This window comes from Candoia aspera, chromosome 1 (assembly GCF_035149785.1).
Source record: "Candoia aspera isolate rCanAsp1 chromosome 1, rCanAsp1.hap2, whole genome shotgun sequence".
NCBI lineage: Eukaryota > Metazoa > Chordata > Lepidosauria > Squamata > Boidae > Candoia > Candoia aspera.
The window spans coordinates 109702052-109717094 of NC_086153.1; the positions used below are offsets into that span (position 1 = coordinate 109702052).

At 45.3% G+C, this 15043-nt stretch overlaps 1 protein-coding gene across 1 annotated transcript in view; it reads left to right on the forward strand.

The window, feature by feature from the left end:
- Positions 1–15043, forward strand: part of SIM1 (SIM bHLH transcription factor 1) — a 72180-nt gene that overhangs the window by 19525 nt on the left and 37612 nt on the right. The window contains exons 2-7 of the mRNA XM_063291004.1: positions 5678–5760; positions 7029–7118; positions 8576–8684; positions 8783–8868; positions 11218–11417; positions 11702–11808. Of these exons, the coding sequence (XP_063147074.1) occupies positions 5678–5760; positions 7029–7118; positions 8576–8684; positions 8783–8868; positions 11218–11417; positions 11702–11808 (675 nt within the window). The remainder of the gene's footprint in view (positions 1–5677; positions 5761–7028; positions 7119–8575; positions 8685–8782; positions 8869–11217; positions 11418–11701; positions 11809–15043) is intronic.

Consider the following 15043-nt stretch of genomic DNA (forward strand, 5'->3'; position numbering starts at 1 on the left):
AGGCAACTTTAAGTAGAAATCTCCATTTTAAACCACAACAAAACCCCATGTGATAGATTGGGCTGAGAGAGAGACTAGTTTCTCCTGCTTGTTGAGTTTCTACAGTACATCTAAGGATGGACTTGAACCTGTCACCCTTTACTCCTTGTCCAGTGCCTTATATCACACTGGCTTCCTTTCAAATTACAATTATCCCTCCTTATTTTGCCTTCCTTTGCTTTTTTAATCAAATCATTTTTATCAAAAGCTTGACGTATTCCAGGTTACTCTGGATCTCTGATAGAGCAAATAGAGAATTTCCTTTCAAGGAAACTTGGACCAGACTGACAACCTTGCATTTGGCTTTCAGAAGGCTAAGTGTTCTTGGACTTAGAGCTCTAGTTCTCACAACTAGCTAAGCCACAATGTGATATGTATGATTTTTGCTTCAGGTCAGTCTGTAGGAGCTATTATGACTGCAACTTTCTATTGTAGCTTGGCTTAGCATAATACATGAGCCAGCTGATCATGGTTTATTCAGCAGTGATTTAGAGCAATGTGTAACACAAGTCAGTGAGACAATTTCCTCCAGTCTACAAAAGTAATCTCTTGAGAACATTATCTTACTTCTGTATAAGAATGAGTTTGATACATAGATGTTTGGATACATAGAAGAAATACCAATAGAATACCTGCATTCTGTTGGATTTTCCCTGAAAAAGGGCATCTTTTCTTCTCAATGTCACAAATCACCCTAGACATCTTCCATAGAAATAGAGTCCATAGGGGCTGTATTGCTCACTTCCTGTTTGTGAACTCAGGACCCCTATCTAAAATCAGACACTGAATTTCCCACTTGCAGATCCTACAATCTGGCCATGGAATATCTGGATAGGGCTGGAGAAGTCCTCCGGTTGAAACCTTGGAGAACAGTTGCTGAGCAGTTGTCACAACACCCTGAACCTCAAACAGCTAACCACAATATTAGCCTAATGTATGGGGTGATCTTAGCCTTTATTTATGATTAAGTGTATTATGTGAAGAAAGTATGGATAAGGCACAGAGAACCATTTAGTGTTTATTCACTTACTTATTTCCCAAGGCCTTTTCTTCATAGCTGACTCAAACTACTAATTACTTCAGCTGGCAGAAAAATATGCCTGCATAAATTATGCCCTCCCTATAGCTGGTTCCTGTTCTGTTACAGTAATGAGGTCAGTGAATGACCCTGACCTTACCTACCAATTGCAAGTCAAATGAAGGAAAGGGATTGGTGGATTTCTCAATCATTCTCTCTCATCTGGGATACTTAGAACAGCAGATTAGGCATCTTTCAAGCTTCTTGATTAACAGGTTGTGGGTACAAGATGAAGTGGGAGGGAGCTTTTTCTATGTTCCTCACAACCCTTCCTCTGTGTGTATTTGGCTACTTCTGAGCAAGGTTGTGACACTCTTCTGAAAGAGAGCTAAATCCATGTTCAGAAGTAGCCAACTGACAGATCCCAGGCATAGAGGAATGGGGCTTTAGTCTAGGAATAAACAAGGAACCCCAAAGACAGGAGCTATTGACTAGAGCTGCAAGGGTGCTGGCAGGGAGTGGCCAATACATTCATTTCTGACCTTATGGTGGGAAGCCAGGAAGTACTGATGAAAAGCCACGGAGAACAAATACACTAGAGCAGACTTCCAGACTGACACAATTGTGATCAGCCTGCACAGTTATCAACATGGTGCTCAGTACCACCAAAAGTGTGATGTGTTGCATAAAGAGCTGCAGACACTGCAACTCCATGAGTCTGGTTCTGGGACAGTTGGCTAGTCAGGGAGACAGTTGCAGAGGCATTTGCAGGTCTTCAGAAACAGCAGCAGCAGCAGCAGCAACATGGCTGTGCGAAACCTCTTTCAACAGAAGAGTGGAAAACTTGTAATGAATCCAGTGGAGACAGAACTGGCAACACATAGCTGCAGAACCCATCTCTCCCAATTTAAATTGATCTTTTGTGCAGCACAAGAGTAGAGCTCTTTCAGAAGAGACTAAACCCCTGTTAAAAAACAAGCCTATTATTCTTACAAAAATGCACTAAGCTCATGTTTGTAAGAATCCTGCATAAGATCAGACAAGCACTGGCAGATGCCTCTCTGGGTGTCAGATTGTTCCTGCAGCCCAAGCAAGATAGTTCCCAGTGACCAGAGGATTGGGGCCCACCTGCAGCAACTTAAACAGGAATTGAGCAGACAAATGGTTGAAGCATGCCAGATCCCATCCATTGCAAAAATGTGTCAGGACAAGAGGGAAAGCCTAAGCTTAAAACCAGAGCAGCTAAGGATGACTTCAGGTTGCCTCAACTATAGGCTGGGGATGAGACAAAAGCGGGGTCAATGAGGTTGGCAGAAAAGAGACTGACAAGGCATGTTAGGGGCAAGTGTGGAAGGAAGACCCCTATCTTTGTTTCTTACATTCATATGCTTTGTTTCTAGGGGACTCAAAGTAACATACCTTGTTCTTCAATTCCATGTTAGCCTTCCTCACACCAATCCTGTGAGAGAGGTGAAGCCCAGCTAAAATGAGTGTCTCAAATTCCCCAGCGTGCTTTACAGCTCAGGGGGGCACTGTTCAACATTCCAACCAGTATGCCCTGTTTTTTTATCCTTCCCTGCCTAATACACGGAAAGTGCTAATTTACATCTAGTACTTCAGTAGTTCACCCTCAGTAGTTCTGCATACAGTCAAGTCAGATGAACCATTGTTTGTTCTCAGTCTTCTAATTTTTGCTGTTTCAAGGTTTTCCTGGGGAAAAGGGGGATGAATCCTGGGAGCATCATCCAGAAATGGTAAAAAACAAAGCTTCTGCTGGACTTCCTAGGCTCTAGCAAGATCTAAGTGGGATCTAGTACCAGCATTTGGAGACCACTTAGGAAGGCATGCAGAAAAGCTAAAGCCTTGATTGCACAACCCAGTCCAAGATTTCAAAACAGTTATTCCCTAACCTTGAATATTATCCATTGGAATGTCCAGATAAAAATCATGGATGGTGTGCATGCTTACTCAGAAGTAAGTTCCACTGACTGGCTGCCAGGAAAATGGATTTAGGATTGCAGTCTGAAGCTTATTTGCTGGTGGGTCTGCAAGACACCTCAGATCTACATTCATTTAGAAGATCAGGGTTTCAGACCGGGCTGTTCTGAAGGGACAGCTAAGGGACAGTAAAGCAGATTCATCCCATCCTGGTACCTGAGGAAGTGGATGGAGTGTTAACTGAGCTTGGGCAAAAAAGTCAAGTGGGTGACTGCCACAATGTGATCAAAGTGAGGCACATAAAAACCAGGCAGGGCTTTGGTCACACACTTTTTTGACCTACTCTGCTGACACTCCTGAATATGGGAGGTTGGAGGAGAAAGATGTATACAGAGTTGGTGTGTTTCAGAAAGGTTTTCATACTCATGCAGCCTTTCCTACGGCTGTATGAGCAGCGAGCCAACGCTAGACCAGTCTTTAAAATACCCGTTTCTAGACTGCGTGATCCCAGAGAAAGAAACGGGCGGAGCGAGTGTAGTTTGGTAAGAGTTGTGAGCCACCAACGGTGGAGATCCACACACGGATGAGAAGAAGGAAAAGGCGGCGGTGGCGGCTGATAGGAATGCCCGGCGGTCGGGAAGAGCAGGCGTAACGCCGCTGGAGAGATGGAGCTGCGCCGGCACAAGCGGAAGCGCGGATCTTGTCTGCGAGTCCGGGTGACGCGCTGCTTTCAGAGAGAACGTAGGTGAGACGCCGGTGGAGGAGGAGGCGAGGAGAGGCGTGGCGAAGCCGGGTGGCCGGCTCCTTGTCCAGGCCGATTCCTCAGCCTGCTCCTCGGCTCCACTCGTTTTGAAACTCCCTCTTCCCCGCGATGTTCCCGAAACGTAGCCGTTTCCTCCACCTACCTCTCTCTTGCCCTTGTCCCCTAGTAGTAAGATTAAAAGTCGCCTTTTTTTATTTGGGGAGCAGCCCCGTTGATTGTCCCTAGAGGCTGCTTCGGAGTCAGTTGTACCTGGTTGTGTCCAAGTTCTTCGGTTAAAGTCGGTCAGTAGAAAAGGCACTGCACAAAACTGCATTCTTTCACATCCCTCCTTTTCTTTACTGGGGCGAAGAACGGAGAGGACGTGAGGGGCGGATGCCACAAAAAGGTGTCTGATTGGCCTGCCCTGGATCTTGCAGGCTGGGGCCAATGTTGTTTATGAATTATTCCCCAGATAGGCAGGCCCGCAACTAGGGTCTGTGTCACCCGGGGCAAACATGGAGTCCTCGCCCATTTTGGCGCCCACCCCCCAGCGCTCATTTTGGCGCCCCCCCCCCCCCCCGTGCTCAGTTTTTCGTCCCCCAGCGAGAGAACCCCTTTAGAGATCTGAAGCGAAAACAATCGAATCAGGGATGCTGCTTAAGGAAATCGCTGGACAGCTCTTCGGAGCTTAGAGCCGAGGAATCAGCAATGCGCGCCGCAAAGCCCTGAGCCCTCGGACTTCAAGCGGGCTGGTTAACTTTCCAAGCCGACTCTGGCTGGCCTTGCCTGAACTTGAAAACTGAGGTACTACCTCGCTGCAGACCTGTTGTGCTTGCAGGGCCTTCGGGTCGCAACGGCTCGTTTGGTATAGTTTCGGCAGACGCTAATTCAGGGTGGCACAAAGATTTGGTTCGGGATAAGTGGACGGTTAAGACTTCAGCTGTCAAATGAGCAAGTGGCTAAGATGTTTCGATTCTTTGAAATATTAATTAATTCTAGTCTAGGGAGGGTCGACCCTTAGTTTATTGAGTAAACAGTAATAAAACCGCCTGGATTTCAAGGAAGCGGTTTGGGTGGGACTATCTGTTCTTTTGTAGACTGAGGTGGTGGAAGGATTGCAGTTTACCAGGATGACATACGTCGGAAACACTATTTTCCCCAGCCGACGGATCTGCTGAACGGGTAGGGGGACAATCCCCATCGCCCCCAGCTATCGGTCTGTCTGTGGACGATAGAAGTTGTCTGTTCGATCCGACCGGGACCGCTAATTTCAGAAACGCTCTCTTAAATTACGACGAGAAGGAAGCCTGCGGCACCTAGAAGGCGAAGGCGTTTATTGGAGCAGCGGTTGCCGAGGATTACTGTTCTCCTCCTCAGATACGCGGGATAGAGTCCCGAGAGAGAAGTAGCGCATAGATATGCACAGTAGTACTGAGGAGAGGAGGTTAAAAAGAGAAGAGAAAGAGGATTGATGCTATAAAACTTTTCTGTTCTTTGAGTTGCAAACTACAGTCCCTCGAAAAACGCTGTTAGCATTTTATTTTTATTTATTTAATTTATTTCCTATCTCACCTTTATTATTTTTATAAGTAACTCAAGGTGGCGAACATACCTAATACTGCTTCCTCCTCCAATTTTCCCCACAACAACAACCCTGTGAGGTGAGTTGGGCTGAGAGAGAGGGACTGGCTCAAGGTCACCCAGCCGGCTTTCATGCCTAAGGTGGGACTAGAACTCACAGTCTCCCTTGCCTAAGGCGGGACTAGAACTCTCAGTCTCCCGGTTTCTAGTCTGGTTTCTAGCCTGTTCCTTTAACCACTGACCAAACTTCGCAATTCTTCCCCACCCCGCAACCCTGGATGTCTAGGGTCTGTCAAAGGTGTGGAACAGCCTTGGGCTCCCTCCACATCTCTCTTTTTTGATGCGTTTTGTCTCCACAGGACTCGGGGAGGCCTGGGGCCACTCAAGTCGAGCCAGCCCTCTGGACAATGTGGGGCGGGAGCTGGGATCTCACCTGCTTCAGGTAGGAATGCAGCGGGGGAGTGGGCAGCTCTTTCCAGCCAGGCTTCAGGGTGGGTGGGACAGGCCTGAAGGACAGACTCTCTAGCATCGAAGGAGCAGTGACTGGAGCTGGAGGCTTTGCCACCCGGAGGAGCCTTTCACGAGCTGGACAAGCGGGATCAGTTCAGCCCGGTGAGGTTTCAGGTGGCCTCATGTAGGATCTGGGAAGCAGGCATCTTGATGGCAGATGCATCACCTTTCCAACTGTCTGTGGTTTTTCTGAACCATGCTGAAGCCTGATCCATCTGGAGAGCATCAGGTGGTAGAACCTCCGGACTTGGTGGAACTACTGTGTAAATAATTTGTATGCATTTTATAAAATGTGCTTACAATCCAACACCATCACAGCCTCAGAAGAAACATACATGGACTCCAGAAACCCCCAAGAAATGAAAGATCAACAGACCAGGGGTTAACTATTCACACAGGTGCAGGCAGGATAGAGTGCCCTCAGGTGTATTTTATTTTTTGTATTGGCTAGTTGGGTAACAATCTTAGATGGAAAAGTGAAGTATACACTTAATTGTTAAAAAGGGAAAACTCCCACCTTACTCACTTGGAACTTGTTGGCAGCCACCTTCTCCAGTTTTGTGCCTTCCAGGTATTTTGGACTCTAATCTCGATAATTCTCAGCAATGATGATGCTTCGGACAGAAGGGGGCCAGACTCTGAAAGACTAGTGGTGTAGGATTGCAACCTTTTCCATCGGAAGGAAGGGCCTGTTTTTCAGCCTTCTTTGAGGCTGCAGTTGCCCCCTCAGTGGTTAGGATTTAGTTTGGCAAGGAGAAGGCAGTCTCTTGCCCTTTCCTGGAATAAACCCATTCTTGGGCCTCTTCTTTGCATGCAGATTCTTAGTAGTGGTTATACTGCCACCCAGCCACCCTTGTAGCACTCTAAAGCCAGTCTCATTACTGTTATATGGGGTGCTACATTCTCTTATTGGGTGCCCTAAAATCAGTCGTGAGGAATTAGTCTTACCAAGTTGTTCCACATTTGCAATTTTTAGCAGCATCCAGCCACTGCTGGGGTAAGACAGGACAATCATAGACAGGTTTTATACCTCCACAGAGATTGGTGGGTAAAGATAGAAACTGCCAGGGAGGGAATGGCCAAAGGTGGAGCCTGCAGTTCCCCTCTTCCCCGTTAACAAAGCAATCCGGAAGGGGCCAGGAGGAGAACTCCCAACTGGTCAGAGAAAGTTGATTGCTCTTTGCTCTCCTTTTCTTTCAGACTTTGGACGGTTTCATTTTTGTGGTAGCTCCTGATGGCAAGATCATGTATATCTCGGAGACTGCCTCGGTGCACTTGGGTTTGTCGCAGGTAAGTTAAGGATCCCGGAATTGAGGTCAACAGGGCAGCCAGCTTCTTTGCAGCATTCAAAGCTAGGTTGACCACACAGTGTTTTGGGCTTCCCCCCTCCCCTTTAAATACCCCATCTTGAACATTTACTAGTCAAATCAATCAAACCCAGCATACAGATTCCTGGGAGGTACCCCCATTAAAAACATGGTTATTCAGTAAAGAGAAAGATAGGGTGGTTTTCACCCCCCATTAGTTCAGTGGCCGTGATTTCTGAAAGTCTTTCCTAGGTAGGACATGTGCATTTTGTGAATGCCTTGAAGCCATCTGCTTCCAAATCAAGCCAAAGGGCATGTTTTCAAATCCCCTTGAAGGTGACTCCAGTGGGGTGAGGCCATCAGGGTTGACTTTGGTTCTTCTCAGCAGAATGACCAGAAGGGCACCAACAGGGTTAGGTTGCCATTTGGGGACCTATATATGATAATGCAGGATGCCTGGCAGGTGGGTGGCTGAAACTATTATGTCTGAGTTTCAGTTTCAGCCTCTTTCATTGTGCTGTCCTAACAGTCTGCTCCAATTTGGAAGCTGCCTTGGATTCAGTGGTAGTTACTCCAGGAAAATATGCAGAATTGAAGCTTCACGGTGCATTCCATTCTGCTCACTGGGATTTGTTGGTTTTGATTTAACACCCCTAAACTGCAACCTCAGGAGTGCTGCTATTCTGGCCACACAGCCTTCTTCTCAGGTCCCCCTGACAAGCAGTGAAATGAGGCTAGGACTCCACCACCCTCCTGCTCCACCAAGTTGTCTCTACACAGAAAACCTGATGCGAGGCAAGTCTTTTGGCCCAGTCTTTTCCTGACCGGCTTGCTCTCTAGGTGAAAAGATACTCCCCTCCCCTCCCCTCCCCCCACCCCCAAGCAGAGGGATGGCAAGATTAGCCATTTAGTTTGATGGCTTACCCTGGGATTTTACCCTGGGATAAATTCCCATTTAAGTTTCCATCCAAAGCTTTCCGTCTAAGACAGCCTTCTGTAGCTGTGGCCCTTCATCGGGAGGGATCCCTCATCCCATCCCATCATCCCTCAAAGCAAGTTGAGGATCATAGTCTGGAGAGCCACAAGTTGCTGAAGGTTGGTTAGCTTGCTAGTTGCATGCCTCCGCAAAGCAAACAAATGCCCAATGGCCATTCATTGCGTTCCGCACACACTCTGGTTCACAGGAGCTGGGTTCGCACAATACAGTTACACCCTAACCAAAGAGCACGAGCTGCGAATCCAGTCTTTGGGTGAATGGAACCCGTCGCGCCATTCATTATCCCTTGTGCGGATCCGGGTCTTCCTGGGTTGGGTGCTTCCCAGTCAAAGCCTCTTCTCTGGGTCTCGGACCCGAGGTGGCTAAACCCCTCCGAACCGGAAGCCCTGCTCCTCAAGACGCAGCAGCGCTCTTCTCCCCGCGCTCGGCTTCCTTTCTTTCAGGTAGAGCTGACCGGCAACAGCATTTACGAATACATCCACCCGGCCGATCACGACGAGATGACCGCCGTCCTCACCGCTCATCAGCCCTATCATTCCCACTTCGTTCAGGGTAACGTCCTCGCAGAAGGCGAGTGGGAGGGAAGGGAGCCGGCGGCGGGGGCGAGCAGCCCCTTCCCTGACATGCGCACTGTGTCCCTTCTCTCCTAGAGTACGAGATCGAGCGCTCCTTCTTCCTAAGGATGAAGTGCGTCTTGGCCAAGAGGAACGCAGGCCTCACCTGCGGAGGCTACAAGGTAGGTGGTGGCGCGAGCGCCAACTCGTGGCCGGCTGAGAACTGCCGGAGTCCCGGCGGGCTGAAGGTGAAAATAAAGGCGCCCTCAAAACTTCAAGTATCGCCCGCTTCCCCAGCTTGGCGCCCTCCACTCGCGTTGAAATTGCAAATCCCAGTCTTTGGAGTTTGGCAGCTCCGAGAATTGCAATCCCAACGTACGTGGAAAGGGTCAGATTGGAGCCGTCTGCCTTACGTGGCTTGAAGTTGTTGGTCATGGCAGTGGCTGCGCTCTTGTTTTGCGGACAGGAGGCTCGTTCCTCCGAGGCTGAATGCCAATTAAGACAGCGATGCCACCCACACTTATTTAGGAGGAAGTCCCACACTGTGAAATTTATAGCTGAGTAAACATGCATAAGATTAGTTTGTAAAGCAGCAATCCTCTGCATACTTGGGAGCGAGCCCCCTGAAATCCACTTAAGCCCCTGTGATTTCACTCAGCTTAAATTCAAAGGAATCTATGCATCCCCAGCATACAGAAAACAAGTTTGCCTTCTTTATTACAATTATGGAGGAAGTCCCAATACACTGAATGGGTGTAGCTTGCACACTAAGAATCATTGGCTGTTGGAATCATTGGAATCAGTTTCAGGGACCCTTATTTGGAAGTGAGTTCCTATAGAATTCCAAATCAGATATTCTCAGATAATTGCAAAGGCTGAAAATTATGCTGTTGGTGGGATTTTTTTCAGTGCAAACGGAAAATTAGGGTTTTGCTTAACACTTTGGAGGGCAGGTAACAGTTCCGTGTAGTCATGCCGGCCACGTGACCACGGAAGTGTCTACGGACAAATGCCAGCTCTTCGGCTTTGAAACGGAGATGAGCACCGGCCCCTGGAGTCGGACACGACTGGACTTAATGTCAAGGGAAACCTTTACCTTTACAACCTGATATGCATTATGTAGTCAGTAACGTCACACTACTTGGTGGGACTTGTTTCTGAGTAGAGGTATAGAGGGTTGAGCTTCAAAAGGATTCCTGAAGAGATTTTTTTTCACAGCCTCCTTGATTTCAGGACATTCATATCTGAAAATAAGCCTATGAAATACTTCCAGACAAAAAGATAAGGCTTCAAGGGGCCTTAGTGAATTTACTTGTTGAATGAAAATAATTGAATTGTCTCCAAAGGAACAGAGGAAGTCTGCTCTACAGCATTTCTTGGGATCGCTTGTGTGCCAACCTTGTTTGGGACATTTTTATTTGTGGAGCCAGGATCTCTCCTCTTGCTTCATGTTGTCCTTCCAGCCATTAATGTAGCCTGCCTCAAAACCCGTGTAGTCCACAAGGCTGTTGCAAAGCTGTAATCCTTTTGAATTCCTGCATATTAACATGCCTTTCTCCACTGATAGGAAAAATCCTTCCAGGCAGTTTACATTCACTGTGGCTGAAGTATGCCTAAGACTATTCTCACATTAGTGATTTATAGCATCTTATAGGCCATTCCTTCATTAGAAATTAATAGCAATTTGTAGCATCATCCAACCATCACTGTGCTGTTACAACAGGAATGAAAGCAGGCTTTATATTACCAGAACAATGGCTGGGTGATTTTAGAAGAGCTATAAATTGCTAGTGAGGAAGTGCCGTTAGCACCATCCAGCCAATGAATTTCTATAGTGATGGCGAGATGACACTATTACACACTGTGGTTCCCAAGAAAGGAAACTGTTGAAGGCTGCAATTCTACATACAAATTCCATGGAACATTTGGATTTATTTCCAAGTCAGTGTACATAGGGTTGTGCAGTGAATTATCACTAGAGATAATTGTCTTATTCCATGCTTGAAGATAAAATCATACTTGTGGAGGGCTCATTATTAGGACTGCTGGAACATGGATGCATACCACTTGATTGTTACTATATTGATGAAGACTGGCAGTGAATATAATTTAATGTCATTCAAGGGGGACAAAGAATTAAGGTGATCCTTTGGAAATATAAATAGATATATGAAGGGAGGACCAATGAAAAAGTATAAAAGAGACTACAGGGTGTTTTCACTGAGAAGTGTCAAAGTGTGGGGAGGAGATGACATCCATGTTCCTTTTGGAATTCCCTCATTCAGACATGCATGTCATGCCAGTGTGCCCAACATGTGGAAAGTCTGGTTAACCATCCCCCTGTGATGTGGTGCTGATAGCACCATACTCTGCATATTTGCCGTGGCACAAGCCTGCAAGGGGGCTTGCTATTGTGTAGATGTGTTTAGATCACAGTCCTGGTGAGTGAACCTACTGGCAGGTTCAACTTTGGATGTGAGCCCTTGTCCCATTGACTTGACTCTTTGCCTCTTGTCTCCTTGCTCTGACAGGTGATTCACTGCAGTGGCTACCTAAAGATCCGCCAGTACAGCCTGGACATGTCTCCCTTTGATGGCTGCTACCAAAATGTTGGACTGGTGGCGGTGGGCCACTCCCTACCCCCCAGTGCTGTGACGGAGATTAAGCTGCACAGCAATATGTTTATGTTTCGGGCCAGCCTGGATATGAAGCTCATCTTCCTCGATTCACGGTAAGTCATCAATTAGGCTTCCTTTTGACCAGCAGTAGCACAACCAAGATAAGGTAGCTGACTATCCTTTTCTTTTCCTAATCTGTCTGGGCTTCCATATCACTCTAATACATCATAGGGTTGGTTTGCTTTGATTTTGATCTAGTCTGCTGGTAAATCAAGCCTATTGAGGCTTATTAACAAACCATGATTAAAACCTGGCTTGGCATGATGTGTGAAGCCAATCTCATTCTCTTTCTCTCTCTGTCTCTTTCTCTCTGTCTCTTTTTTCTTTTTTCTGGCAGGGTAGCTGAGCTGACTGGTTATGAACCTCAGGACTTGATTGAGAAGACACTGTACCACCATGTCCATGGCTGCGACACTTTCCATTTGCGCTGCGCTCACCACCTGCGTAAGGAGCCTCTTCCCTTTGAGCCTTTGAAGCCCTCAGCTGAGCCCTGTTTACTCAGAAGTAAGTCACACTGAGTTCAGAGGGACTTACTCCCAAAGTAAAGTGGGCTGGCTAGCTGGGACTTTTCCAAGCAGAAGAGCAATTGAACTCACCTTTGCTAGTAAGGCAGTCTCAGCACATAGTTGAAAGGAGAGCGATAACAAAATCAAGATACATTTTTCAAGAGGTTGATGAAAAAAGGGAGGGGAGGGAAAAAAAAGAAAGAAAGGGATACATTGCAAAAGGCAAATAACTAGCCCTTTTCATGGTCTAATAGCTCCTATGGTTCTAATCAGGGGCATCTTGGGGGGAGTCAGAAAGTCAAGATGGTTGTCATGACCACACGAGTGAAGCCCTGTCCCTTTTATTTGTCTCTTGATGTTGCATGCACATTCAGCAAGGTGGGACTTTAAGACTCCCAGCTTTTTAAACCTCCTTCTTCAGTAGACACTGCGGTTTCCAATATATGTTATAAAAGAGTATATCCTCTTGTCATTCTTCCACACTTTGAGTGAATGGCAACAGAGGCTGAAGATGCAATCTTGTAGGAGAAAAGCACCAGCTCTTAAGGATATTTTGTACAAGAAGTGAGGAGTCATGAGTTCTTAGTCTAGGGGAGCACTGTTTGATCTTCTAAGAATGGTGTTGCTGTGATCACAATCATTAAACAAGCAATTCTATGACTATGAAACATTACCTTTTCTACACAATGTTTCCCCAGTAGTGTTACTAGCAGTAGATGCTAGGACTTGCCCTTGCTTCCATTTTTCTCTATCTGCAGTGAACATTGGGATACTGACTTCATAGCATCATCCAGTCATTGTTGAAGGCTAAGTCCAACAACATAGTCCAATTGACAGGTTTATAGATGAGGAGCACCTCTGCAGAAAGCCTAACCTCATGTCTATTATTTTGACACAAATGGATGACTCTAGAAGATGCTGTAAGTCACCAGTAGGGAACTAACAACCACAGAAATGACAAAAGCAGTAATCTAATGTTTACTTGGGAGTTAACCTCACTGAATTCAATGAGACTCACTTCTAGCCGTATGCAGTATACCCTATGTGTACAGTATGTATGTACAATTGTGAGGTAGTGATCTTAGCAACAAATTGGTTTTCTGACTGACTACAAAAAGCTACTGAGGGATCATTGTCATATCCCCTAAATGTGGCCTAGCAGTGTTTTAGTAACCATTTTCATATGCCACGTCTTTGTGACATTTATTTATTATTCAAATTTTGCTACCGCCCATCTCCATCTCCCCCAAAAGGGGGACTCTTTGTCTCATCTGCAGCTCACAGTTTTGGTTTATGTTGTAAGAGAGACCAGACACCTGGCTTCTCCAGATACCCATGTAATTTCTAACTGCTATTTTCCAAAGCTTTGTTGGGTTTTACGTGATGATGATGGTGCTATCCGTTCAATCCTTATATTTACAAGAGTAGCACTTTTTTGAAAGTGTGCTATACTTTATACTTTAACTTGGGAGTGCTAATTCTGTGGTGCACAATTTAAATTGGCCACAAGGGGGGTTGCATGGCCATGTTTTTTACTGTTTTTATAACTGGTGGTGGTAGATCAGAGGCATCATTTCTGCTTACTCAGTTGGCGAGTCAAGGATGGAGCTTGCTTCTTATTGGTTGCTCCTTCCTCTTCATCCTCTACCCCTCCTCTATATCTACAACTTGTCCGCAGGGTTATTTTTGGATATGGGTTTAATGCTTTTTCAAAAGAATGCTAGACTGTGTTCCAAAATAGTCCAATTGACAGGTTTTTAGATGAGGGGCACCTCTGTACCTCTAACCTGTTAGTTGGGCAACTTGCTATGTGACTTAATTCACATTCAAAGCACCCACTTACTCACCCAACCCTCCCCCAGCACATGTTAAAGAAAGCAATCTTTGATTCTTTTTCCCATTGGTAGGTGATGCTCGGTGGCAGGAAAATCTGCAATTCCAATTCATCTCTGGAGGGTGCCAATTTGGGAAAGTTTATACAGTTCAGGGGGAATGTTTTTCCTCACATTGCATTTCACTCTGCAATATTTCAGAAAGCATCTCTGACAGATTGACTTTAGGAATACTTAGTGTGAATTTTAGATGAAAGAAAGAAAGGCAGGCAGGCAGGCAGACTGTATTTCCAAGGGGATTTCTTAACATGTTTCCCAAAAGTACCTGAGGCCTATTAAGGAAATGGAATAATCAACTCCACCTCTTAGAAATGTTTATATTTTAGCAAGCAATAAACGTATGTGTTCTCCTGCCCCTGATTTCATTCTGTTCTATGATGTGTTAAGGGTAATGCACAAGACTGATTTGAAAGTGGCCTGTATGGAATCACATCTCAATTCTAAATGGGCATTTACATCAACAGTGAAATCCTTTGTTGGTCCACAACTATTCAAATCAAGGGAGGTTTGGGATTTTGATCATTTTTACCTTCCTACAACTCACTCTGATGACTAAAACCTATTTTATAACTACATATACATAGAATAATACCACTGATTTCATCTTAACCTCCTGGTAAATGAGTCCAGGATAGTTTTTCAAGCAAACTTAGAATATATTTTTCCAAAGAAAGTTGCATCACTACTTTCCATAATTTGCTGGACCCTTCTTGAGTTCTGTGTCTTCTGTCTTCTGCCATAAGCAGAAACATAAGCATAAGGTAAAACCTCTTCTAATGTTTCAGCTCCAAATGTGGGAAAAGTGATCACATGTAAGAATTAACAAGGAGGCTTCAAGTTTGAAGCCACTACTAATTCATCCAAGGTTTTTTGCTTTATGCGTATGTTGTAGCTTTAATTGTTGAAGTCCTATGTACATGCCTCTCAATCATGTTTTAAGTATTGAAGATTCAAAGTGACTTGTAAAATACTCTTATTTTAGTCCTTTCAAATATCATGCAAGACCAGGTTCATTTGAATACTTCATTTTATAATTAAATTTGGGGCCAGGATAGATTGTCCATATTTATATTATACATGTAAGACCCTGTAAAATTGAGGATTAAAAAAATACATCACCTGCTTATAGAAATTATTGTCTTGATGTTCCATGCTGAAGAAAGTCAAGTACCATTTAGTTCTGTAGACACCATAAAATCTGAAGTCATGATATTGATTAACGAAAAATAGATTTTTTTAAAAAAAGCTCTTTGAATACTTAAATTAACTGTCATTTCTATA